This window comes from Rhipicephalus microplus, chromosome 7 (assembly GCF_043290135.1).
Source record: "Rhipicephalus microplus isolate Deutch F79 chromosome 7, USDA_Rmic, whole genome shotgun sequence".
Lineage (NCBI taxonomy): Eukaryota > Metazoa > Arthropoda > Arachnida > Ixodida > Ixodidae > Rhipicephalus > Rhipicephalus microplus.
Window position 1 is genome coordinate 81,214,792 of NC_134706.1, and position 27,436 is coordinate 81,242,227.

The 27,436-nt window shown below is 50.1% G+C and overlaps 1 protein-coding gene across 5 annotated transcripts in view; it reads left to right on the top strand.

Annotated features, from left to right (window-relative positions):
- step (cytohesin steppke) overlaps positions 1 to 27,436 on the top strand; it is a 90,694-nt gene that overhangs the window by 52,700 nt on the left and 10,558 nt on the right. Inside the window, exon 1 of one of the 5 annotated variants that reach the window (XM_075869332.1) lies at positions 6,879 to 7,069. The exons of the other annotated variants lie outside the window; for them this stretch is intronic. Within the exon in view, the coding sequence (XP_075725447.1) occupies positions 6,949 to 7,069 (121 nt within the window). The 5' untranslated portion in view covers positions 6,879 to 6,948. Of the gene's footprint in view, positions 1 to 6,878; positions 7,070 to 27,436 lie in introns of those variants that run through there. 5 annotated transcript variants of the gene reach the window in all.

Genomic DNA, 27,436 nt, shown 5'->3' on the forward strand with positions numbered 1-27,436 from the left:
CAGGCCCGGGCAAGAAAAGGCTGCTGCGTGGGCGGAGCATGTGTAGCATCGCATGCGATGCTATTGTGGCAAACTGAGTAAAATAAGGGTTAAAAAAAAAAAAAAAACAAGACCGCGGTGCTTGTCGTGGTCGGGTCGCCTGCATCTTTTTTCCCCGTCATTTTTCCGCAACGTTTTTGTTGTTGTTGCTGTCGTTTAAAAGATCTCCCGGCCGCAGTCTTTAATGGGTTGTAACAATAGTGCCCATGAAACTGCGTCGTATCGTTATATGTGGAGAAGTTAGGATTATCACGAAGCGGATGATAAAACATCGTGTTGTATATCACTTAAAATCTCGTTTTAACGAGTGGATCATTTGTGAAGCAGGAACTAAACGAGTCGTTCTAGCTGTGCATTAAGAAAAGTAGGCCGAGCTATTTTTGATGACGCGTTACAAGCGACGTTTAATTCGTGCGTGGCCAGAACACTGCCGTGACTGGGTGTCGTTTGATTCGCGTTCTCCGCTCGATATCTGCGCATTACACTCGCGTAACGATCAATCGTTGAAACGAATTTTCTGTCAACGTGCGAAATGCGAGGCTGCTGTAGTAGCAATCTGTGTTCAGGATCGATTGAGACGGGGCGGATGCCGGATCTTCTTCGGTGCAGTGAACTTGTGCAATGTTGTAGCTCCTTGCGTTTTAATCTTCGTGTGTCCATTTATTATCAAAACGTTTAAACAATCAATTCCGTACTAATTTAGGAGCCAGCTGAACGATTTGTCAAGTACGTTCGTAGTTGTAATTCTTTTTTTTTGAGGGTTTGCGTACCAAGACGACGATTACGCAAGACGCCGTGGTGACGGACTGCATAAATTTTATTCCCGGCTGCGGCGGCTGCATTTCCGATGGAGGCGGAAATGTTGTAGGCCCGTGTGCTCAGATTTGGGCGCACGTTAAAGAACCCCAGGTGGTGTAAATTTTCGGAGCCCTCCACTACGGCGTCTCTCATGATCATATGGTGGTTTTGGGACGTTAAACCCCACATATCAATCAATCAATCAATCAATCAATCAATCAATCAATCAATCAATCAATCAATCAATGCGTAAATTTTATGCTCGTGCTTTAATCGGGCACCTAAGTGTGAGCAGCGCACGTGGTTCCGGCTATTTACGTCCATCGAAATGTGCTTGCCGTGGCCAGGCTTCGACTGTGCGACATTCGGGACTGCAGTCCAGCACGGGGGCTTGCCATATATGCATGTAATCACTTGTCGCAACTGCGAGTCGAGTCGAGTTGCTGCGACGTTGTGCGTAGGTCGCTTCGTATCTCAATTCGACGGCCACTGGCGAGCGAGGCACGCGAAAACACTTCCCACCCGATCATTACCTGCGACCGTGAACCGAGCTCGCTATTTATCGCCCAACGTATGCGGGGGCTCTTTTGAAGCGCACGTTGGTAAACACGTCACGCTTCAAAAAACAGAGTTCGTTTTCTAGTTTTTTGAAGGTGCCCAAGTTGTCGTACGTTGTCGTCGTCTCGTGTAGCTTGGCGTAGCGCTGGCTATAAACCACATATACACCGTAGCCAACTGTAGCATATTGAGTGCACGCTTATGCCAAGGCCGAGTCTTCTTCCTCTCGTTCTTGGAGTGCCTTGATGATGATATGAAGTGTACAGGCCTGGGCTGTCGTGTGTGGCCATCGCTTGGTGTAACGCAGGCACAAGCACATACAAAGACAGAGAGAGAGAGAAAGTGAGAGACAGGGCCGTGCGTGTGATATTTTTTTCGGGGAAGGTGTTTATGTGCAGAACGGCCTATTTTGGCAACCGGTAACTGATGTGAAGGCGTGTAATTACTGTGTAGTATCACACCCGAAAAGTTTGAGCGTGACGAAATTTCTGGAGGTTTCAGACCCCCCCCCCCCCCGCCCCCTTGACTCTCCTCTAATTTACGGCTCTGGTAAGAGAGGTATGAAAAAAGGGAGAAAGAAACTGAAAAGAAAAGGAGGAAAACTGGAATTAAATATAAATAAGATAACAAAAGACAGAAAAACTAGAAAATAGAAAGCCGAACAGAAACTACGAAAGCTGCTCAGCTCCGCGCTTCGTTCGCGATTGGCGCCACTAGTGCGAAACTGCTTTAATTTTTTTTCAACGCATCTGTTCACGTCTGCGTCGCCTCTGGATATCGGCAACCTTTCAGGCGCAGTGTGAATACTGGCTTTTGTTGTTGTTGTTGCTTACTGGTCCCTGTTTTCGTCTGCCGCCACTGAGACTATGGTTTTCACCCTCGGGGGGGGGGGGGGTTTCGTCGCTTCTTGTCTCGGCGCACACGCCTACAGCTTTCGCGTGCGTCATCGTCGCTCTTTTTTTTTTTTAGTACGTGGCCGACGAAGATTTCAATATCTCTCCGTGTTTGTCGTACGGCTTCCTTGGGAAGATCCATCTTAGAGACGACATGCCTTGCATCCAGCCGCCCGATTTGGTCTGGCTTCCGCGTCATATTCCGCGCAATCCATATCGCTTATGGTACGGCTTCGTATAGTGCGCTGATTTGCACTCATGTTTTTTTTTTTGTGCTGCGCTTTAGTGTCTACGAATGGCTTGTTCATTGACTTTGTGAAGTTCATATTTTGCCTTGTTTTTCTTTTTGAACTTTGTCGATGAAGCCATCATTGATCCACGTATACAACACATAGTACAGGATCATGTAAAGTGAACAAGCAGTATAGTCAATAACTAAAAAAAAAACAAAAAACAAAAAGCTTCTTCTGTGCTGCAGACGGCTTCATCTCTGGGAACGCATGTGTTGCAATAATGCGTTGGAGGACCGGTTGGTTCTACATCTGAAATACCGTGCTCCAATCCGTACTTTTGCGACCGCCGTAAAGGGCTTCGACGTTATCACAGATATATACTAAGACGATTGAATCACAGGCGCAGTATCTCATCAGAACGGCCCTGCGGTCATAACATCCGTTCTCCTATATGAACCGATGCTGGCTGGCACGTGCGGGCTTGTCATATATCTACCACGTTATGTGAAGCCAGGAATGTTTTATTTCTTTCGCAGTCTCGCGTCTTTGTGTGTTTGTTTGTCTTGTTCTCTCTCTTTCTCACTGCCCATATTGTCGTCGTATTTTCACTTCATTGTATTTTGGTGACCTCGCGGACGTCGTTTTGAATGCGGGCGTTGTTGTCGCTGTTGGCCTGACGCTTTTGTCGTATTCCGGCCCGTTTCTTGCCTTGGTTTCTTTTGTTTCTTCTTTTTGTTTGTAGTTCAGTTAAGGCGCTTCCGTGCGTGACGGACGTGCACCGGACGCTCGCGCGTCGCTTCCTCTTTTGACCCGCAAGGTGAACTGGACGGAAATGAAAGAAGAGGCGAGGATGGGGGGAGGGAGGGGGTTGTGGGGGGGGAGGTAAATAGCCGCGGTGTTTAAAGCAGCGTGCAACTAAAAGCAAGACTCCTTAGAAGAGATGAGAGGCGTGATGGGAAGTGTTCGCGTTGATAAACAAGCGCGTCGGGCCCCTCCTAAATAAAACCAACAACTTCAGGCTGTGTGTTTGTGTGTCGTTGCCATGGTTTCGTCCTCGCGTGAAATGCATTGTCAACCCCTCCGCTGTCGTCTCTAACAGTATAAGCCTCCGGGTTTCTTTCTTTTTTGTGGCCCAGTTTCCGGCGCCGTGACGATGGCGTTTTTGGAACTCGTTTGCCGCCGTGACCGCAACTCCACTTTTACAACTCTGCCGGGGGGGGGGGGGGGGGGGGGTCTTCTACAACTGGCTTCCCGGAGGTGAATCGCGAAAAGAGCGTAAACGCGACGTGGCTTTCTGGGAAATGTCAAGCTCCACCTGCCAGAAAAGACGGGTCGTACTTTTAGGGTCGCGAAGTATTACGTTTACGGGAAAAAAAAAAAAAAAAAACGTTGTATACTTGTGCAGGTCGCAACGGGCCGTAGCAATTGTAGTTATGCGCATGCGTGTTCGGCGCGTGACTATATGGCTGGCGTTATATAACGCGTCGCTATGTCCGCTCGTCGCTGAGCGTCATTCTTTCGTGGGCCCCTCTTATCGCTGTTCCGATTCAAGGTAACCAGACGTTCCCTCGAATAACGCGGTCCTGGGGGTGTTATCTGTACTGGACGCTGCCGAAGGGTTCATTGTTCGTATACTGGTAAATCCTCTAATGGCGGCAACTGCTCTGAAGCGCCCGTTTGTGGGTATACGCCGCGGTTCGCATGCGAATTGTGAATCTGCGCTCGTGTTTTCTCTATTTCAACCCCGTACGCCTCTTGCCAAGTATAGAGTATAGCACTCTGGACAAAATCTAGTTAGCTACACTGCACATTTCACTCACTTTCTTTGCTTCTCTCCCTGTTTGTGTGTGTGTAATGGCGATATTTTTGTTTCAATCACCGCTGTAGAGAAGGTTGCTGTAAGTGGCTAACACTCCAATCGGAGATTGCAGATCGCGAGCTCGGCGTTTGGGAGTTCGGTAACGCCTGTCCTATAAGGACGCGACCCTCCTACATACGCGACGATTCCTGACCCCGACCAAAGGGCGGACGTCACCTCTATTGACCAGCGTGGCCGGTCGATGTCCATCTCAATTGTACACCTCTGCGGACCTCGCCACGCTGACTCACTTGCGCGCTGGTAGATTCGCGCGAGCGTTTTATTTTTTTGTGCGCCTGTGATTCATTGATGGTGTATTTCTATAGTCCTTGCTTTCAGTGGTGCATCGCATCGTATAACGTAGCCGCGGACGGCTTTTTGCCCTCGATGCGATCGTGTCACGCAATGGGTTGGCGTGTCTCGACCTTCTGCGTTCACGTCTTATCCGTGGCAACCGCTGTCGTCTCTTCGCGCCTGTGTCACCTTATGTGCCTTCGCGTGCAGCGTTTCTTTCTTTCCTCTCTGTTTCCTTTTGGCGACAGCTACGATCGCGTTGAGCCACCACAGCAAATGCACCGCCGTCCATATATAGCCATAGCAGGGGTGGTGATGGCGCCCTGCTGTGTGTGCAGGCGCTCGTTTTGAGTTGGTCTTGGAATGGACTAAGAAGTGAGTTAATTGTATGGGATATACGCGGATTTCTCTGTATATTTTGATATATACTGTGTACTTGCAGTGTTAAGACTACGAAGAAGGCGCAGAAAACACAGACTAGTATGTCTTTCGGATTTTCTTCGTAGTCGTTCCTTAACGCCACAAATACTCAGTAGATATCAAGACGTGCACCAACTAGCCCACAAATGCATTTTTTTTCTGTATATACATTTTCACCGTGAATGGGGTGCACCTCCTTTCTGAACTGTGGCGCATTAGCGCAAAGGTTCACGTCACATGCCGTTGTAAAGCGTTTTCGAAAGCTATGCATATACTTACTACAGCTCAGAGGGAGAAGCACGCAGGCAATTTCCGTGAAAATACAAATAAAAAAAAGTGTGTACGCCGCTAACGTGGATGCCGCCATCTGGGACTGTTAAACGAGCGTTTTGTATTTGTATTATCGTATTGCGACTTGAATTAATGAGCTCATTAAACGTCGACCGCGACAACTCCACCGATCACATGCGTATTCGCCTACCGTAGCACAGCTCGTTCAGTTTTTCAAGAGCTACAAAACGGCAAGCGTACAGCCCAGTATGGTGGTCCTGATACCCACCAGTAAATTATGTAGTTACAGCTGGTCTTCCTGACACATTCTGCCCCCTACCAAAATGGCCGCTTTGCTGTCACAGAAGTATGTTGTTAAGGCTGTGAAACTCGTTTTTTTGGGAGTTTGGGCCGGTGCAGAGAACGGATGTTGGCAGGGCAGGTATCAGTACGCATGATGAAACCTTTCTAGATGTCTGCCATCTTGCTAACGTCGAAATACGAGCGTGGGTGCATTTTGAAGTTACCCTCTTGCTTAGCTTGGCGTTATTACTGGCCGAGGGAGCAGCGCCGCATACATAAAGCTTATTCAAAGGCAGAAGCAAATCACTTCTTCATAAGGGTGTCAGCAGCTAAAGGGAACAGGGAATTCGGTATATAGTTTCGGAATCGCTTGTACTTTAATTCAGGCTAACCGCGCATCCGCCTAACACATTGGTCTTAGAAAACCTTTGAAAAACACGTGATTATCCGCGACTTCAACAGTTCTTGCAAATTAGGTGGTAGCATGTCTAAAGCTTATTCGATACGCTTGTTTTCCCTAATTTCTCTGCTCCTCTATAGTTACATTATGTCAAACCCAGACGGCATAATGTGTGCCTTCTGAATTTCTCGCCCTGCTCTTTTATTCTCTTAGCTACAGGTTGTTTGCGAACGGCGGAGAGTTGTTTATGGAAAACAAGGTTGATCAATTCTTTGACGTTTAAATAATGCTTGAACGTCTTGACGTCACGCATACTTTTTATTTCTGAGCATCATTGGATAAGTCACGCGTCGGGATATTTATGCTCGAATCGAATTCAATGTCGCGGAACATGAAATACCGGGCGTTTGATGATCGAATGATTGTTCGTTGATTTATCGATGTGTCGGTGAAAGTAACACCAATACCTGTTGTCTGATTTGTCAGGATTCCTTTATTTCTTTCTTCGTTAAATACTAGGGCCTTTCTCAGACGTCTGGCGTACGACTACGGTGGCTCCGGTTGACGTCATCACGCAGCTGCGCAGACGCACAATGCGCACATGCGCGTACGGCGATCCCGTCAACGTTGTTGCGTCATCCCCTGCATTCTGCATTGTCTGGCGGCCGCGGCTTTTGCTTTCGCCGACCTTTGCCGCCGCCCGAGACGCGTCTGGCAACTTTCCACGCGTGCAGCTGCGGCGCTCGCTGAATGTCAGGAACAGGCGGTCGCGTTATTTACCGATGCAGCTGATGCGTTTGTGGTTTAGAACGCGGTACTTTCCTGGTTGTGCACGATAGTCTGATCGAAAAAATGTATTGGACCAGTGCGTCTTGAATTGCCATGGTAACGCCATCCTGTGACACGCCAATTCTGCTCCGTTTTACACTCCTCTCGGAAGAAGGACTCCAAGTGCGAATGTTGTACAACGTCGTAGATTGCGACTTGCCTGGCGGGCAGACAGGTGCGTTTATCATTTTTTCTCTTTTGTTTCATCCGGTTTTCGCCCAGAACGCCTGCCAGGAATGCTCAACACAAACTGCGCCTCATTATTCGAGAATGGCCCTGCCGCAGTGGTCTAGTGGCTAAGGTACTCGGCTGCTGACCCGCAGGTCGCGAGATCGAGTCCCGGCTGCGGTGGCCGCATTTCCGATGGAGGCGGAAATGTTGTAGGCCCGTGTGCTCAGACTAGGGTGCACGTTAAAGAACCCCAGGTGGTAGAAATTTCCGGAGCCCTCTACTACGGCGTCTCTCATAATCATGTGGTGGTTTTGAGACGTTAAATACCACATATCAATCAATTATTCGAGAATGTCCGCGATTATTGTGGATGGTTCTGTTAAGATTGCGCGCAAGACGCGAACAATCTAGATTATTACAGACCTTGCGCGACGACGAGTGATAATTAAGGCTAGAATGTTTGATGGCACGTGTATAAATGCCGACGCGCTTCACCGCTTGTCAGTTTATCGACGGTGGACGCTCTGTTCGCCGCTCTAAGGGACAGTGTGTATCGCTGTAATCTGAGTTTCTGTTTACCGTTCACAGGTTTGGCTAAATAAACAGTTTCGTCTTGGACCTATACAGTCTGTTCCCTTCGTTCACGTTACGACTCCGTGACATCACATGCATACCCGTCTGTGTCTTACGCTTCTTAGAGTCATATGATTGGTCGAATAGCAGGCGGCATTTGAGGATACTCATCTAGAAGCAGTACATTGTTGCATTGTGAAGAGAATTGAAACACAGGCCATTATTTCATACAAACGATTCCAACTGGCCAGTGACGTAGCTTTGTACGTTTTACGCACGTGCAGTTTTGGAATCGTCTCTGTGTGTCGTAGATTACAAAAACTTACCACGTGTAACGTTAGTGAGTTTTGACTGCCATTCCGTAGCAGTCTAGGAAGATATATAGCCCTGAATTTGAGTTTGAGTGTCTTTTGTAGTTAAATTATCGAAACATGCTTGATGTCAGGGGCAATGCTGTCGCAATGCTCAATTTCGCATATCTCGTGTAGAAGCATGCCCGGTCAACTTTTGTCGCTTGTATATATAGGTATGAGTGGGCGTGGTGCTACGATCGCTGGAAGGATCAAGTTGTGCGTCCTTGTTCGTGATCGATCGCTATTTTGGTTTGAGTACTTAAAACGAGCTATACACATTTGAAGCATTCGATATATCGACGCATGTTTCGTACAGATTCCGCGAAACAAGCGCAATAACCCGCGGGTGTCCTATAGTGCGTATAGTGCGGAAAAAAAAAAACGGGCTTGACTTTTGAACTATGCAGGACGTGGCTCTTCCCGTGTCATTTGTTGGTACCTGCCTTACACTGTCCACGGCCGCGTTCCTTTGATACATTATTAATCGGCCGCGAATAATTTTAATCAGCTAATGACGCCGGAAGTTTTCCTCCTTCCAGTGTCCATTGTAGCTTACGCGGGTCCCGCACTTTGTCCTGGCATTCGGTACTGTTAATTGCGCGGACATAGCGCGGAAGAGCTACGGGCGCACTGAAATAGTAATCGTATAGTAATGAAAAAAAAAAGAGGGAGCTGATGGCTCTAATTATGTCCCCCTTAATTAAGGCTGGTGATCACGGGCGCGCGTCGCGACTTAATTATAATCGGGCCCCCGCCGCGACACGCGAGCTTGCAGCTGACATCAACGTTACGGAGGGGTATGCGCACCCTCTCTACCGCCCCTTTCACTTGGTGTTCCGGCGCTTTTAAAGGGCAGCGTGTGCGCTTGCATTGCCCGGGGTTCACTGACATCCAAGCGTCGGGGGACGCTATTAAATGCGAGAGGCACGAGATGAAGAGCGAAGGAGGATCGTCTTTGTTGTCTTGCTCGGGCGTACATGGGGCTACCCTCCTCCTCGACGCATGCAACTTCCTTTCCGAAAAAGACTAGTGTGTGCGTGCGCGCATTAGCATTAGACGTCGTCGTCTGCGCTGTCCACTCGGCGCCTCGCTGTTTTGCGGGCACTGCTGTACAGGCGCAGCGAAAGACGGGCGAGGCATAAACAAGAAATGGACATGGCGTACTCTTCACGGATGAGGAGGATGGGAGTTGTTATGCGGACGCCCGGGAGGGGGCCATCCCGTCGTTCATCACGCTTTTAGCGCAGCCGACACGCTCGGTTTCCTCCATTCCCCCTACTCCTGTTTTCCGGCTGTGGCTATGATGGCTCGCTATACGGACCTCTCTCTCTCTCTCGGGACACATCCGGCGTCCGGTACACCCTTTCTTTCCCTCCGCGAATTACGTCGCGCCTTGTCTTTTCTGCCCGTTACCCTCCTCTCTCATTTTCTTCCTTTCGTAATGTCATCACTCCATTGCCTTTATAGCGTCGTTGTTGTGGATCTCCGGGTGTCCTTTAATAAGAGCCCTCTCTCTTTCTTTCTCTCTCTCTTTGTCTCAGCTGCTTGCTTGATCACGCATGCGTTCTACGTGCTTGCAGACGAACTTCTGCATGTGTCGTCTGCTTTCGTCGTCGAACCACTCTGTCTCTCTCCCTAGGTGGCGCGCCCTGTTCTTTTGGCTCCGGGATCGGCTCGACTTGTCATCGTTCCTCACGACTTCTCGATGTATTATTATTTTTGTTTCTTTGTGACTCTTGTGTCCGTCGGGGTGTCGTTCACCGTGTGACCACTGTAATGGAACTCGCTGCTTCGTCGTTCCGGGTCAATTTTCGCTTCGTTTTTCACGGCGGCTTGCAGCGCGCCGCTTAACTACTTCCGCGCCGCCAGCGGCTTCTCACGGAATAACTGCTTGTTCGTGCGTTGCGAAATTTCAAGGTCGCCGAGGTGTTGTATAACTGTTCCTTAAGATGTTGTCGTGTGTGTTGGCGACTTCCTGAAAGACCTCCCACCGTAGAGCCGTAGTCTCTTCTGTCGTACGTCGCGCCTACTTAAAGCGAAGCAACTGCAAAACGGTGTCACAGAAGTGCTAGCGTCGCATCGTTGTAAGCGTGCAGCCAGGCGACAAAGCATAACGGGGGCACGTGACACGTTTCACTCTTCCGTGGTCTCGGTGACCGCGCGCTACGAACGGCGCCTTCGTAGAAGTCTCTTCTGTGGGCTTCTAGAGTTCTAAGATAGGTGAACGTTTAGCAATATTGTTAAGGATCTGTTCGGACGTTCAACGCATATTGCCGAGACAGGTGCTTCGCCACAGGCAACACCAGCTGAAGTGGCGCGATATTTCTTTATCGATGCCATCGTTTTCAGACATGGTGCTCCCGCAGTAATTACTGACAGAGGTACTGCGTTAATGGCCGAGCTTTTGGACACCATTTTTCTGAGTAAGTGGTACGGCTCACATGAAGGCAACGGCGTGTCATCCCCAGAACAACGGGCTCACTGAACTGAAGAAGGCGCTGGCTGACTTAAGCATGTACGTATATGTAGAGCACAAGATCTGGGACGACATCCTACCCTACGTCACATACGTGCGGCAATATTAGGGGCGAAACTCCTTAGGGTGTGGGTCGTTCCCTGCTACGTACATAACATGTAGCCAGCTCTAGTTTATGAATCGCTCACTAGATAGCGCTGTTTGTCTATAAGTAAAATATTATATAAGATCACTAGAGGGCGGTAGGGTATTCTTATAGCTGACAGGTGGACGTGCCCAACTATAAGAGTACCTTGTCTACCTGAATACCCCAGACAGACAGACGGATGGATGAACGCTTCGTCCCACTCATCATCATTCACTCCATGGACATGCTGTAATTTTTTATGCTTTCACGAGTGCCAACACGTCTGGGACTCAATTCGTAGAAAGCCACGATATATTCGTTGGCAGGCGTAGCCGCCTTGATTGCTTCCTCGTGCAGGCCTATGATCGGAACCATTCCTTCCGCATCGCGTTGAAGTAAAGACTATCGCGATCCAAAGCACGATTTACGTTCCTCGTATTAAATGGGCATCCAGTCTGAACGATGCTCGCGATGAGCGTAGCGCTCTTGATAAGTGCGGCCGACAGCGCCGAACTGACACGCATACTTCACTATCGACTGCACGTGACTTCGCACGTGAACCGCGATTAAGGCCCCCCCATCCTATAGGTGGCTCGATTGACCGTGACCTCCGCCCTTTAAACCTGCGATGCGCCGTAATCAACGACGGTCGTGATCGAGCGTGGGATAGGAATGCAGTCGCATCGCCCTATTGTCCGCGGCGGGCACCTCCCCCAGGCCATCACGCTCTGGTTGTTGCTACGGCGATCAGCGGTGCACATAGTGTGTGCACTCGTTTTCAGCGATGGCCGCTACACACGACACACTGACCGTGTTTGTGCTCCGTATAACCAGGTCCTTTTTCGAAGAGGTCGTTTCGCTTTCGCCGGAGGTGCTTCGCCGCCGGCTTCTCTTTTGTCAATGGCGTGCACACTCCGGAAGACGCGGGCGAGTCTCTTTTATGACTGACTCCGCAGGTACATAGCCGACACGCATCGATATGGCGAGTAGTATATATATAGCTGACCACACATTGCGGTCCTCTCATCTGGGAAGTTTTTCTGTTTTCGCTAGACCAACCGAGGTGTGCGTGGAAGGTTGCTGCTAAGTTAGGGCTTTGCGCCGCTCGGACTTATTGCCCCCCGACTCCTTTCTATGGTGTACCACTCTGTATCATTGTGTATATACCTCCCTAATCTGGACCTTCCAGCGTGGGAGTTTGTTGCGGGTTTCCGAGGAGGCCGATAAGCCTTTCTTTAACCGGAAGGTAGCAGTATACAGTGTATATATACGATGCAGCGCGCGCGCACAGTCGTAAACACGTATTATGCGCCGACGCTATCGCATCGATGCGCTCGTGAAGTTCACGCATGAACTCCCCAATCGGCGACTCCCATACACTCGTTTATGTACAAGATTCCGCTGGCTGCTTCGGCGCGGAATCTGGCGGATGTTTTGAAACTCCGGAAACGACTCCCTAGCGGGTAGAATTCGACCTCGTGGTCGGTGCTTTGATTTCTTCGCTTGCTTTCTTTTTCAATGTCGTGATATGCCAGGGCGTGCGACTGTACAAGTGCTTGCGATGCATGTTTTCTAGTTAAATTTCAGTGTGCGGCTTGATCCGCCACCTCCTATCGACTTCTTACTGCTATGTATATTGCTGTATACCTGTACGGCGAAGGCCAAGGTAGCCGACGCTGCAGGAAGAGACGAACACCTTGCAACGTCTAACGCGTCTTCGTGCTTCGAGGACGGAAGTTACTTGAACGAGCGACGCCCTCGTATTACACATGCGGCTGGCCTACAGCTGATTGGGCGGGATAGCCATGTGCCGCCCACCAGCGTCGGGCAAAGGAACGAAAAAAAAAGCGCGCCTAGTGAAGGAACGGGGAAGTTGCGCAAATCCCTTGATCTGCCTTAAGTTTGCGGCATTTGCAAGTTGCCTGTATACGAGGAAAGAAAGCTGGCGTGGCGGCGGCCGCGCTCGATTCCACTCAACCGTGCGTCAGTCGGGTGATTGCGGGCGTTCGATTTTCGGTCATCCCTTACTACATATCTTTGTCATCCCATGCACGGCTTGATGCGTGTCGGATTTTGTATCGCAGCGAGTTCGTCTGAATTCCCATCAGAGGCGACAGTTGCTGGTATAAAGGGGCAGTAGGGGGAGCTGGTACGTGCCCTATCCCGATGACGTCACATGCTGGACCGCGCAGCAGCTGCATTGTGTCATAGACACGTACTTTTAATGCTGCAATGAACCTAGCACAAATTAAACTTCCCAGTTTTGAGCATAATATAATGCCATATTTATTTTGTGTACCACACGCTGATGCAAGAATATGTATGTATGTATGTATGTATGTATGTATGTATGTATGTATGTATGTATGTATGTATGTATGTATGTATGTATGTATGTATGTATGTATGTATGTATGTATGTATGTATGTATGTATGTATGTATGTATGTATGTATGTATGTATGTATGTATGTATGTATGTATGTATGTATGTATGTATGTATGTATGTATGTATGTATGTATGTATGTATGTATGTATGTATGTATGTATGTATGTATGTATGTATGTATGCTGACACTATTCTCCCTTCTCCTCGAGCCAAAATGCGTTGTCTAGTTGGGGCGAGCTTTTGGCTATGAGCTATACATGTAGGGTAAACATGACACTTCAGTATCGACCAATAAAATCTTATCTCTGTCAGGGCTTTAAGAATGTAATGTTGCAAACCAGGCCTTTGGGGAATCGTATCATCCATCGCTTCTACGCGGTGACGAACGAAATTTCTCGCTACTGATATAGTCACAACGTACATTTAGCGAAGCACAGTTTCTTCCTCCTTTCCGCCCGCTTTGTTCGTTTTGCTTGTTCCCATCGCTAACAAAGTCCTTTTTCCACAGCCTCATTTGGCCGCGCCGTTCTCTTGGCGCAGACGCTTTGCGCCTGTGTAACTGCGCGCACCATGTCCTCCCTTGATTGATGATCGAGACGCACTCGCCGAGGAAGACGAAGTTGTGGAAGCGGCGATGCTTGCGTAGCTCGCACTTCCGTCTCGCTTCGATTTCTCCTTTTTTTCTATTTGCCTTCTCTAGTTATCGAAAAAGCAATTTCCGTAATGCTGACTCGCTAGCCGGTTCTTCAATTAAACACGCCTCAGCGCATTGATCGAGAGGCTTCCGCTCTGCACACCCCTGCATGCAGAGTACCGTGAAAGGTTGGAATTGAATTTGCGTTTGTTGTGCTGGTTTTTTTTTGGCTGGCTCATTCGCCTGATGTGTCATTAGCCGTCTGCGATTATTGATTTCGTTTGTCTCGTTTTCGTGCGCACTGCGGCGTTCCAGTTTGTCTCTTCAATTCGGTATCTTCCATTAAAGTCTGGTTCGCAATTTGCATTGATTAAATGCTCGCACATGGTGTGGCAGTGCTGAACGATCTGATGGCGTGGGTTGGCGCAGATTTCGACACTACGACGGAGCGATAAGCTTTGTTTACTATAAGTTTTATCACACTCGTGTTATTTAGACGGCTTCAGTAAGACAACATACACGGACACGGGTTGATTGCGAGAGCTATTGTATTTCCAGCAAGTAATAAATATTTGGCATCGCACAGACAGTCAAACCAACGGATGAATAAGTTGCCGGACAAGACAAGTCTCAGCTTGAAGTCGTCATTGGGAATATAAGGATATCTCTTTATCGCGTACAGCTCCAGGTTACACAATCTAAGTGGGGAAACCAGGTGCCCTGATACAGTAGTTGGTCTATTGCGCATCCCTTAGTAATATGGTGACGTGCAGTAAACTTGGCACTCTACCGTTATGTATCTGCAGTAGCCACCGACAAGGTGACCGCCCCGCTGGTCTAATTACCTTGTGTCGCGCTCTAAACGACACAAGGAACTGCACACCAATGGGGCAACAATGCTAAACAAACTAAACTTATACCTTGAACGTCGTCAGAAGTCCGAGCTTGAGTTGGCAGTTTGTGCCAGCTGCTGTGGTCTCGTTGTGCACGGTGATACCACCGTGAGACCAGAAAACTCGGACTCCGACTCGTTCTCGAGTTTCTCGCGTGTACAGTGTACTCACGTGATATAACCTCGTTCTCTTGTCCGCTGAAACCGGATTCGACTGCCACCCAACACCGTGTGAAAACACGCCAGACCGGTGGCTGCGAATATGTATACCTTCTCGAAAGCTTGCGCGGCATTGTCGTTGCCTTATAAAATAAAAACAAAACGTGGCGGACGTTACGTTTATTCTGCTCGCAAAGATTGCAAATGAGGCACTTGCAGTGCTCAAACGCATTGTAGCAAAGCAGACAGTTGGGCTAGTTGGTATGTGTTCGTCGGGATGTTAAAAAAAGGGGAGGGGGTGGCACTAACAGACACAGACAACGGAAGAAGACACAGGCGCACAAAAGCATTGCCTTAAAGGGTTGTGACTGCATACGGACAACACTACACTGCAGCGAGGAACAATTCTACTTTGTAGCGCGTTCGCTACCTTGCACTAGATATGAACAGAACTCGTTTAACGTGACGTCGGTAGCTGTGTTCAGCGGCAACAAATGCTTCGCTGACCTCTACCCCGGTGGGATCACTTTGGCAATGAAGCGGACGAAATATGGCGGCCGATATGCGGCGGCCGTTTTTCAGCCAGTCCGTTCCGACAAGTGCCGGCCGTAATTCCCTTTTATATCTCTTTAGGGAGCCCAGGTAGGTGCTACGGACTCCGTTTTTGTTTTCTTTCTCTTAATACTGGCGCTCATTTATTCATTCCGGCAGTCGTAGCAACTTTCTATCACTCTCCAATCGCTGGAGCCACACGTCCGTGGGAAATTCCCCGGGGGTACGTGTTCGATCCGTCGCGGAATAAGAGGCCCCCGAGCGGCAGCAAACAAAAGCGGATGAAACGAAAACACGGCGGGGTAAACTTGTAGCAGACGAAACGGAAGAGCGTCTGTGTGTGTGTACGGTCGGTGCTCTTCGTCTGTGAAAGCGTGGGAATCGCTTCGAGAACGGAGTCTGCTCACCTCTCCGCTGCCCGCGGCGGGATCTTATGCGTACGTGTGAACTCCCGGTGACGTTTCGGTTGCGAGTCGGTCGCGACTGTTGCCGCCTTGGAGGAGACTCGGGTGTCTCTGCTTTATCCTTTTATCTGCAGCCTCAACCGGTGGGTGCTTCGTGGTTTCCATTCCCGTTGTTCTTTCTCGTCTAGATTTTTTTTTTTTCGTGGGGAGCGCTGTGACCGCAGTTGTACTTTTGCGAGTGTGGGTGAGGGTTGCCCTGCTCGGATTGGAGTCGGCCCATTGTATCCTTACGGACGAAGTGGGGTTGCTGCGGCTGTACTTATTGCGCATTCGTTTCGCGTTGGGACGTTTCAATGGGTTAACGATGCTGGCTCTGAAACGAGGTGTTCTTTGGTGGCTTCGCGTCATGTCGGCGCCATTACGGACGTGCCTTAGCGTGAGTATAAAAACCTTGCGATAGAATGTCGGTTTCGTCGGTGTGTCATTTATCAGCCGCAGGAATTTGTCCCTTACCTACCTGCTTTGTGAGAGCTGATTTGCACTATTTAGGGGTGCTCTGAAGATGACCAGTTGGTCTATAGATGGGAGGGAGGTTGTAGATGGCTGACCGAATAGCTCTTCTGGTGCGCGAGATGTCAAAGCAACAAAGTTAGATTGTTCGTTTCATTTGCTACTTTCCGCTATTTTCCTTGTCTGGTTGGAGGCCATGTCGACGGGCCTTGTTGGTGAGGTGTCGAGTTCGTAAGTGTCGGGAAGCTAAGCTGCTCAACGGTTCTTCAGATCATAGACGCAGTGAAAAAAAAAAAAACAAACAAACATCGCAAAGTATCGAATGGGGGGCGCTCAGCAATACAAGTTGATTTTGCAGGACTTTTAACACTTGGTGCCCTATGTATCTTTGCATCGGTTCTCATATTTGAAGAGCTGGCTCCTTTCGTGTTATTAACACCATTCAGCAGCGATTCAGTGACTCTTGACTGCAGGTGATACAGGCTTAGCACTTCGGCCTCGTTTTCCCGCATTTGTGGCATGTGGGACCGGCAACATCGTTTCGCATGGGTAGACAGGTGCGTTGACCTTCTTGCGTGCACGCCACGAGGTCGGCCGGAAGACGCTGTTAAACGAAGCGAAGAAAAAAAAAAGCAACTGGCCAGTCGGTCGGTGCCTGGTCGGAGACATCTGTCGCGGCCGCCCTGGCGACCACCGATCGTACCATGTGTTGGGGACGTGCGTCGTGTAGCTGTTTCAGGAGCCAGATCTGAGAAGATCTGCACGTATTAGAGCCGCGGGGGGTTTACACACTCGAATCGTGGGCAGCGGGGGTATCTTCTCCCCTCTCTTTTTCGCAGACACGGCTGAATAGCTTGCACCTGGCAGCTGGGGAGGCCGGCTCCGTGGCTTCACCCACCTGCAGTTAGTGGTAGCGCGTGCCCCCCCCCCCCCCCCCCTCCACCGCTACATTGGCTATCTTCTTCCTGGAGTACTCGGAGGAGAGCCGAGATGATTTCGAGAGCGGAAGTGGAGAGGAGTAAGACGTGCCCCCACTTCCGGGCTGTACCTGTCCCCCCTCTCCTCTCCTCCCTACAGCAAGAGATGGGTGCGCCGAACTTTCTCCCAGCTACCGACCGCGTGGCTGGATGAGCGCAGGTGGCCCGTAGAATGAGGCTTCGCGTGAACGTTCACAATCTAATGAAGATTTTAGCCGGCCGTTTTTACTCGGGGAGTTTTCGAAGCCTCTTGATTGTATGGTGTATCTTCCTAGAGATGTTATCTATTTCACCGCGACGCTTTCCACAAGAACATTTCTCAGTGATCCTCTTTTGTTTGCGCAGTTTTTGAAAACACATTTATAGTTGCTAAGGCGTGCGTAAATATTTAATTACGGGTTGTAATTGAAGTTTTGCCCCATGGAATAGAATACTCGATTTAAACGAATTTGCAAACGGGCACCTAAGGGGTGCCATGGAACGCTTTGCTGTAAGATAGAAAGGTTGGGCTAATTGAGCATCTCTGATGAATTACACACTTGTTAAATGGTGCTCTTCCTGTGTACTTTTTCTGCGCGTTTCAGTCGTTTACGCACCGGCATTAATAATGCATTGCTTGTGCACAATTTTTTTTTCCTCAACTGAAAAAAAAAAAAAAACAAAGCTAGCGCGAAAACTGAGTAATACGCATGCTAGGGGACTTCGTGCTATGTAAACATACATATACCGCCTGTGTTGGCAATTGTGTCCCGTAGTTGGTGATAGTGAGTCCTCTCTCGAAAAAGGGCCGGGTGCCGCGCCACTGTCGCTACCTGACGCCCGTTCGCATCACCGCCGGCCGACACGTGCCGCGAGGTGTCGCAACGCTCGCTCGCGCCCGGGTTGCGTGACGCGAGCCAGCAACGCACCGCTGCACGCATTTTGCCTCTGCAGTTGCCCCGAGTGTGAAGCAACGCCCGTACCCGCGGTCGGCCGCATTCGCGTTCGTGTAAATTCGGGCGTATACACTGTGCGACCCTGCAGGGTATTACGCAATGAGCGAGGGAACCTTCTTCATCTTCCGGCGTGTGGCTGATCAAGAGGATCTTGTTGCGTGCGCGTTGCAATGTGTCGCAAAGTGGCGGGTATGACGTGCGTAGAAGCAGCATATAAACTCGGCGCTGGCCGCGGTCTCGCTGACGCACGTTTCACGGTTCACTCGTTGATACATGTACGGAAGTTGCGTGCACCGCTTAGAAGCGGTTTATTCGTGGTATCGCCTGTAGCTAGATGTAGCCGGTTTAATGATTCGTGGCTGTGCGATATCATAACGGGATGAAGACGACGATTGTGTTTATCTTTGCACCATCCATGAAACGTTGCAGAATCGCGACTGACCGGTTTGTTACGATCACGTCATATTACACATTTATTGCAATCTAGCGATCCGGATGTCTTGTTTTGAAACATTTAGGAAAAGTTAAATGCATTGTAACTGTGTACAAGATTTATCAACACCATGTACCGACTCCGCTCCGTCAAACTCTTCCCTGCGGCATGTTCCGACACTATTCTGGCGGTTTCTTGCTATACATCAACCGTTTGGTTCAGTCGAATTGATCCTATTGGTAGACATCATCTACAGGTCTTGCCGAGTGGATGTATTCGTATTCCATTGTACAATTTCTGCTGCATTCGAAGAGAAGCCGTGTAAGTGTGGCGAAACATGGGTCCATTGTATGAGTGGCGCGCCTTAGGTGACCTCGGATGGCCGTGGTGGTCTAGTAGCTAAGGTACTCGACTGCTGACCCGCAGGTCGTGGGATCGAATCCCGGCTGCGGTGACTGCATTTCCGATGGAGGCGGAAATGTTGTAGGCCCGTTTGCTCAGATTTGGGTGCACGTTAAAGAACCCCAGGTGGTCGAAATTTCCGGAGCCCTCCACTACGGCGTCTCTCATAATCATATGGTGTTTTCTGGGACGTTAAACCCCACATATCAACCAATCAACTGAAACTAATCGGGATGATCCCCGCTGCGTCCTCTTCAAGGGAAGCTTTAACTCGGGTTTCGGTAACGCGCTCCGCCGTACGCAAAAAAAAAAAAAGGGTGCTGGCGAGCACACAGTGCCACCCTCGACGGACCTCCCGAGGTTCTGCGAGCCATCATACAACGGGCTCGACACGTCGCCGCAGTCGTCCTAGGGACCCCGGACTAGGGGTCCCTCCCATGCTTTTTGTTCTACCTACATAATGAAGGTGTTTGTCTCTCTCTCTCGTGTAGATGGCCTCATAGGATTTCCTAAATTTACACTAGAGAGAACTCTGTCCCTAGTGCTTACGGGAGCTGCAACGCACGGCGCTTCAGCGAGCATGGAATGATGGGTGCACATAGTCCACGGATTTGTCTAATCTTCATACTTCTGGCTTCCTCTGTGTTCGTGTCAACAAAAATCAGCAAAAATCAGCAAATGTTCAACGGTTGCGCTTTCACCACCTTAATATTTTGGACTTACCATTTCAATCGGGTAACGAAGTTCAAAAGGGTTCGTTCTTTTCTTCGAATCAAAACCGAAACACAGCTATAAACGATGCCAGTAGTGCGATTCGCTGCCCGCAAGCACGAAGACTAGGGAAATTCATGTCATACCCATAATTCCCATGGTCGCTGAACGATCGCAGCGCCAGCACCCCATCTAGTTAATTTTAGGAAACTTTATGGGTGGCCTCACACGCGTATTCGTATAGGTGCCGTATCGTGGGCTTGTCAGCGATGGCACTCTGATCCTTCATAGAGGTCATTTGCTATTTCTCATTGCCACAATGGGCGCCTAATACGCTCATTGTTGCCTTCAGAAACTGAAGTGTTGCACCACTGTGCACATGAATGTAGATCCAATGCATGACATAGAGCAAGCAAACAGTTCGGAGGTAGCATCGCGCCATGCGATGAAAAGGAAGAAAGTATAGTACGTGAAGTAGGCATACTTCAAGCTTCCTCCGGTCCCGCTTATCCTATAGGGCAATCCTTCTCTCTCTCTTTTACTCCCCTCTCCCCCCTCCCCATGTGTAGGGTAGCAAACTGGACGCATAGTCTAGTTAACCTCCCTACCTTTCCTACATTCCTTCTCTCTCTCTCTAAGAGCTCCGGGATTTTCACTGTATTCCATGAGTTGATTAGGGACTTAGAACGAGAGAAAGTCGAACCATAATTGGCATCAGGGCCGGCACCCAGGAATTTCTCGCGGGTGGTGCGAATGTGTCGAACTGTTAACTTTGGCAACTGGTGATCTACGCGAAGGCGGGAAAATACTTTACCATCACCCGAACGGTTAAAGCATCAAACAATTTCGGAGGTGTCAGAACCCCTATCAATCACTCGCACATTCAGTAGATCGGTACTCATCGTTACAACCTCGCTTGCGTCCCAATTGTTCACCTATACCGCTTAACGCTGATGGTAAACATTCAGGGAGCGGTCCGTCACGGTTCCCTCGGCGTTGCCGCGATGTTCATTTCGGCGTGGCCCCGCACGTGTTCGGGGCCGGCGGCATGCACGTGTATCGGGGTCGTTCTTCCGCCGCGATCGATTCAGGCTCGACCACGTGGACGCCGCGCTGTGATGCACACACACATGCCCCCGTGTATACGAGGGGAACGTGACGCGGCTGAGTAGTGTGCGTCGTCCGGATGCATCACGCGGGCGTAGCTCCGATCGAGGTGAGTCAAGTACAACGAGGGACCTCGGTCGCGCCCCTCTTTCGTATCTTGCCTATTTGTTTACGTCGGTCTTGTAGTTAGAGCTAGGCACGTTCGAAGTGGGAAGCTATCTCAAAAGCTACGCCAACTTATCCGTAATTACTCGGTCGTCGAAGCTAACTGAAGGCAAGCGAAGCCACTTTTAAACAGTCGTTTGCTGCGAACAAAGGGAAGCTTTCAACAACTACGCCGAAAGCATTTCGAAGCGGATGCTCGAGAGCGCCGACACGTTTTACGTACGGGTAACGCACGGGTAACGTATACGTATCTGCGCATGCGCACGTCGATCCCCCTATCACGGTACGCCCGGTATCCCGGTAAGCCCATTATACTATCACTGTCTACGGCCATAGGTTGACATTAGGGAGCTTTGGAATAGCGCACCGCGAGCCCTTGCAGTGCGGTCGCTGCCACTGCGCATGCGTCGTAATGCGAGTCGGCGTTCGCGTTCGTGGACCGCACGCAAAAATTCCGAAACTGCGTGCGGTGGCCCACAAGTGCTGGTTTCGAGGCTACAGTGTCGCTGCGATCGTGCGTTCCGGTTCGCAGCAGGGCAAACTCTATACTAAAACTCATATAGCGCCCGGAACGCCCGCAGTGCTTGCAAACGGTATTCTAAAACTCCCTATTATCGTTCGTTGCGCTTGCGGAATCATAAGCTGCACCAGGATGAACAGTTGCCCTATGTTTGACACAATCACTTCATACCGCAGTTAAGCGGGACACGTATGAACGCAATCGGGTGGGGAAAGTTCTTACGTTAAATACGCAACGTGCACTGCTGTTTTAACCAACTGCACGATACCGTTTCTCCACTGTTTGGTGTGATATCGCGGGCTGGATTCCCGACGGCACGTTGGTGTTGACGCGATGCAAGAAAACTCGTGTGTGTGCGCGTTAGATAAGCCCCGTGTCGAGCGAAGTGAATTACATAGGCAAAGCTGTTCCGTAATGTACTGTATTTTCAGTGCACTATCTGTGTTCGATAACCTTTTCCGTGTCGGTTAATTGATTCGATCTAGCGCCTACGATTATCACGTTCCTCGATCCTGAAAAATCTGAATTTGCTGCGTGGTATACGGCGTGTTGAGCTCCGTGTAGCTGTGTAGAGACGTGCTGGCGTTTGGCGTAATCTTAATTCCAAAGTTTGTAAATAACCATGGTTGCGCTCAGAAAACACTGTTGCGACCGGGGTTTCCAGACACCGGAGGTCCGGGATGAAGTTGTCGAGGCAGGAGGAAGAGAGACTTGAAGAGGGTTTATTTACAATATGTACATTGCGAACTCCCTACACGGTGAGCTCTCAAACGTGGCAGGCCTCTACATGTCTCCTAACATAGCGCTACATGGTGCTTGGTTCTACATGGTTCTGCTCGGTTCTGCTCTCGAAAAAAAGCACACACGAATGAGCCGCGGGGGCTCATTATAAAGGGTCTGTCCTCCCCAGATCCCTAGATCGGGGACCGCGTACAGAGGGCACCGTCCAACCACGGATCACACATTACCCGCGAGGGTGACGAGCACGCACGGTCCACGTGAACGTTCAAAATTGAAGCGTGGTCACTGCACGGCCATGTGGCACGAACGTGGCTCCTCCTCGTCAAGGGGTGTCGCTGGGCGAGGGGTCTGAAGTTGATGACTGCATCCATCGAAAGGGCCGCCGTAAACAAGCTTCAAATGGTCGCCGAACGACTCGTTCAATTAGCGGGACGATTTCCGGCCGCCGCCGCCGCCGTCATCTTCCAAAGAAGAAGCGGCACTTGTGGTCTCCCGAACTGCTCACGGTGTCGCGGCGGCAAGACGCCGCACCCTCCGGCCAGGGGGGAACAATACATGGCGGACACAGGCCGCCAGCCCGTTTGGCGACTAAAAAGGAACATCAAAAGGAACGCCGATCCATTGTCAGACCTGGCGCCGGTCCTAACAGTAGGCAGCCGGTCGTTCGGTTACTTGTTTGAAGATTAAAGGAGCGCCGCTCCCTCTTCCGCTCTGGCGCCGGTCACAACAGCTCGTCCGCCGGCGGGAGAAGCGACCTGAGGGTGACCAGCTGCACAGGTTGCCCGAAGTGTCGCTGTGTAGTGCTGTCTTCCAGGCCACTGCTGATGACGCTCAGCCAAGGACTCTTTCCCTCTCGCTCCTTGTGGCTCCCCTCTGGGAAAAGCATTCATACACACCACCACAGGCACGGGAGAGCACCCTGCCCGCACTGAGACACGTCGAGTCCGACAAATTATCCAAAAGCAACCTTACTTAAGCGGTATTACCAAACACAAAGCAGCAATCGGGACGTTTCTCTGAGGTTTCACCAAAACTCCTAATCCCGATCCGATAATAATCTTCCCATCAAACTGCTTTCAAGAAAACTAACTGTCAAGTGATGCGCTCACCGTGGCATACCCGAGTGCTTGCGTGAGCAATCCGCCGTAACCCACCAGGTATCATACTCATAAAATAAAGCATTTTACTTCACGCTATCTTTTAGTTCCCGAAATTTAGTGCCGCCAAAGCCAGTCGTCAATTCCTTTTGAGAAGACGAAAGCATAACTGCCGTGCTGCACCTGCATTAGGAACATCTTTATTATATATCCGCAAACGCACATCACAGTGCTCCTGCCTGGATGAGATACCACCTAACCGTTCCCTTGCTGTTGCCACTTTCACAAAGCATACATATAAACTCACGAGCTAGCTTTTCTTACACACCGGACACATGCGAACAAAACATTAAATGAACAACAAAAAAAAGTTTCGCATGAATCCTGAAAAATCTCGCAAGCAATAACTTTGCGTCTCTACGCTCAGTCATAATTAGTTCATAACGTTGCTCCTGCTCATTTACACGTATCTACCATGACGCAGGCTCCTATGCGTGTCGTTTATGCAATCGCACAACGCTTACCTTAGCTAAACGTACAACGCCCAAGAAATGAACAAAACCAAAATTGTGTTACCTAAACACTATTTGGTAGACGAGATTCTTAAAAAACACATTAAAATCCAAAACAACTTAAACAGTCAAAAGCAAATTTCAAAACAAAATAAATCCACTAATGACCATCGTCAAAAGCTCACGGATGTCTACTCCTTTTTGGGACTAACGCGCGGTGTCGCGTCCTGTGGGTCTTTCTAGGCGAACGGGAAATGGAACAATGGCAAAACCCATTCGCTTCGCCTCCGACCCCCGCAAAGCTCTGCGCTGACAACCTGCGTTCTTACTCTCGCTGAGTACCTCGCACTCCCGCAGTCCATCAAACATGCCGTCGATAGAGCGACGAAAGGGTCTGCCTTTCTACCCAACGTGCTTTTTTTTTTTTTTCGTTTTGTCCGGCGGCTCGGACGCATACAAACCAACTCCGGTGCCGATGACAAACGCCTAATTCTGTACGCTCTAATGCGTGTCACTATCCTTCCAATAGATCTATACAACGTATATAGGCTACCAAAATGATAGAGCGCTAACGAAAACAAGGTACAAACGAGTTATTTACAAAATCACAAAAACAAACAAAATGTTCCTTTCAACAGTCCCGAGTCGACGTTTTCCGAGAGGCTAACAGCTGTTCGCAACAACTCTGAGTCGAACTCGCGGTGGTCGCGCCCGGAACGATTTTCTCGAGAAACGGGGTCTACAACACGCGTCAATCGCCCTGCTACCGAACCCCGCGACGTTCCTCGAAGCCGACTTGCTGTCGCTTCCTGCCCCTCGAAAACCACCGACTCTTTTGCCCCGCACCCCGTCCAATGCACCGCGAGAACAACGGAAGGGTCTCTTGCCCCTCGACCACTTACGCACACCATGCGCTTCTCTTTTCTTTGTTCTCTGGCCGCTTGGACGCTTGCGATACGGCAACTTTCTTGAAATTTCGCTCCGCCATTTGAATACATTCCTCAAACGCGTCGCGATTTCTGCCTGCCTGTTTTTACGGCGCTTTCTCCGTTTTGCACGTCTCTTGGTGCCGTCTACGGAGCCTTTCGCCCATCTCTGATGCTCACCAGCACCCACATGCTCATCTGATTTTTCGCGCGGACTGTCTGGATAATTGCCTAGCAATCTCTCCTTCAAACACTGCCGCGTACGATGCGCTTTTCTTTTCCGGCGGTTCGGACGCACACGATACAGACCCGTCAGAGATGACAACGGCACTTTTCTCGCGATTTTACCACGCCGTTTGAAACCCTTACTCAAACGCGTTGTGCTCATCTCGAGCTTTGCCTTATTGTTGCCCTTCGGACGCTTTCTCCCCTGTGCACGCTTCTTTGTGCGGACCTGGGAGCCTTTCGTCCTACTCTGACGTTCTTCATCACCGATATGCTCCTCCGCCATCTCGCGCGCCCAGTCCTGATGATTGCCTATCAGTTCATCGTAAGACCACGGCCGCGTAGATTGCGCACTTCTGTTCCTTACTCTCCGGCCGCTCAGACGCCTGCGTTTTAAGCCAGTCAGAGAAGACAACGGGCCTTTTCTCGCAAATCCGCCACGCCGTTTGAAGGTCCTCGTCAAACGCGCCGCGCTGATCGCGAGCCTTGCCGCGCTTCTGTTTTTCGGACGCTTTCTCCGTTTGGCACATTCCTTGGTGCCAAACCTGGAGCCTTTCGTCCGCCTCTGACGCTCATCAACATGGTCTACAGGGCTGCAAGGTTCGATGGAACACTCTGTTAATCTTAACTTCGTTTCCCCCACCACGGAACCCTCACACCCTGCTGTGACCGCGAGCTCTTTTCCCTCAGAATGGGTTAAAACCTGTTCCATTCCCTTACAGGCACTAGCCTTCTCTTTGGCCTCAAACGGCACCGCCGCTATATCTACAGATATCAGACCCGCAGCACTCTCTTCGGCCCTAAACGGCACCGCTGCTGAAACGCACCGTTCGTGCGGTACATCTGCAAATTTCTGACCTGTAGCCCTCTCTTCGGCCTTAATCGGCACCGCCGCTACGTCGCACCGTTCGTGCACTTCATCTACAGATGTCTGACCTGTAGCCTTCGCTTCGGTCTTAAACGGCACCGCCGCTACATCGCACCGTTCGTGCGCTACATCTATGGATTGACCACTCTGCTGCAATGCCACCAATTCACAATTAAGCCTTTCTATCTCTTCATCTAATTCCTGCATCCTTTTTATATGTTCTTCATGCCTGCGCTCAGCTTCCAATTCCTCCTGGCGCCATCTTTCCTTTCTTTGCGCCCTTTGTACTTCCTCCTCCTGGTCCAATAAGTACATATTCCCGAAGTGCTCGATTTCCTCATTGTCACTATTGCTTTCGAGAATCACTTCGCGGAGTTTAGAAGCAGGCATATCATCATTAAAATCTAGCTCCAGATCCCAACACAGGTTCAGCAGGTTCTCTCTCGTCAATCTCGTAAGATCCATGGCGACTACTTTGCTTTGGCTCAGCTGTGACAAAACACAAACCCACCAGCGCTTCAATTCTGGGTCTAGAGAAATTGAAGCCTGGCAAATCTCACAGCGGAGACCACAAGCTTAAGCACCCAAGTAGCACTACGTGGCCAACATCCCTCTCTACTTTTTCTTGTTAATTTTTCACTCCTGCTTTTTACAACATCCTAAAATTTAACCCGCAACGTACCCTTAGAAATTTTGAAACATTACCCCTTGTTCCTATTGAATCATCTAAGCTTTCCTGCTTTAGCGTACTTGCTCAGATAATCATCCAGTGCTGCCCTGTGCTGAGATAACAACCACTGTGGCCAGGCAGTTGTTGGTTATATCTATCTTTTAACGAATTTAGGCTAAAAGACTCGATATATCTCAAGCACAAAGCCAGGCACTCACCCCATTACGTGCGGTGGTGGTACGCTGCTTCGATCCCGCCGAGTTCCAGGGCTTTCGGCTGGCCTCCGGTACATGTCGCTCTCCGTCGCAGACTCGTATCCCACCGCTGCCAACCAGTTGTTGCGACCGGGGTTTCCAGACACCGGAGGTCCGGGATGAAGTTGTCGAGGCAGGAGGAAGAGAGACTTGAAGAGGGTTTATTTACAATATGTACATTGCGAACTCCCTACACGGTGAGCTCTCAAACGTGGCAGGCCTCTACATGTCTCCTAACATAGCGCTACATGGTGCTTGGTTCTACATGGTTCTGCTCGGTTCTGCTCTCGAAAAAAAGCACACACGAATGAGCCGCGGGGGCTCATTATAAAGGGTCTGTCCTCCCCAGATCCCTAGATCGGGGACCGCGTACAGAGGGCACCGTCCAACCACGGATCACACATTACCCGCGAGGGTGACGAGCACGCACGGTCCACGTGAACGTTCAAAATTGAAGCGTGGTCACTGCACGGCCATGTGGCACGAACGTGGCTCCTCCTCGTCAAGGGGTGTCGCTGGGCGAGGGGTCTGAAGTTGATGACTGCATCCATCGAAAGGGCCGCCGTAAACAAGCTTCAAATGGTCGCCGAACGACTCGTTCAATTAGCGGGACGATTTCCGGCCGCCGCCGCCGCCGTCATCTTCCAAAGAAGAAGCGGCACTTGTGGTCTCCCGAACTGCTCACGGTGTCGCGGCGGCAAGACGCCGCACCCTCCGGCCAGGGGGGAACAATACATGGCGGACACAGGCCGCCAGC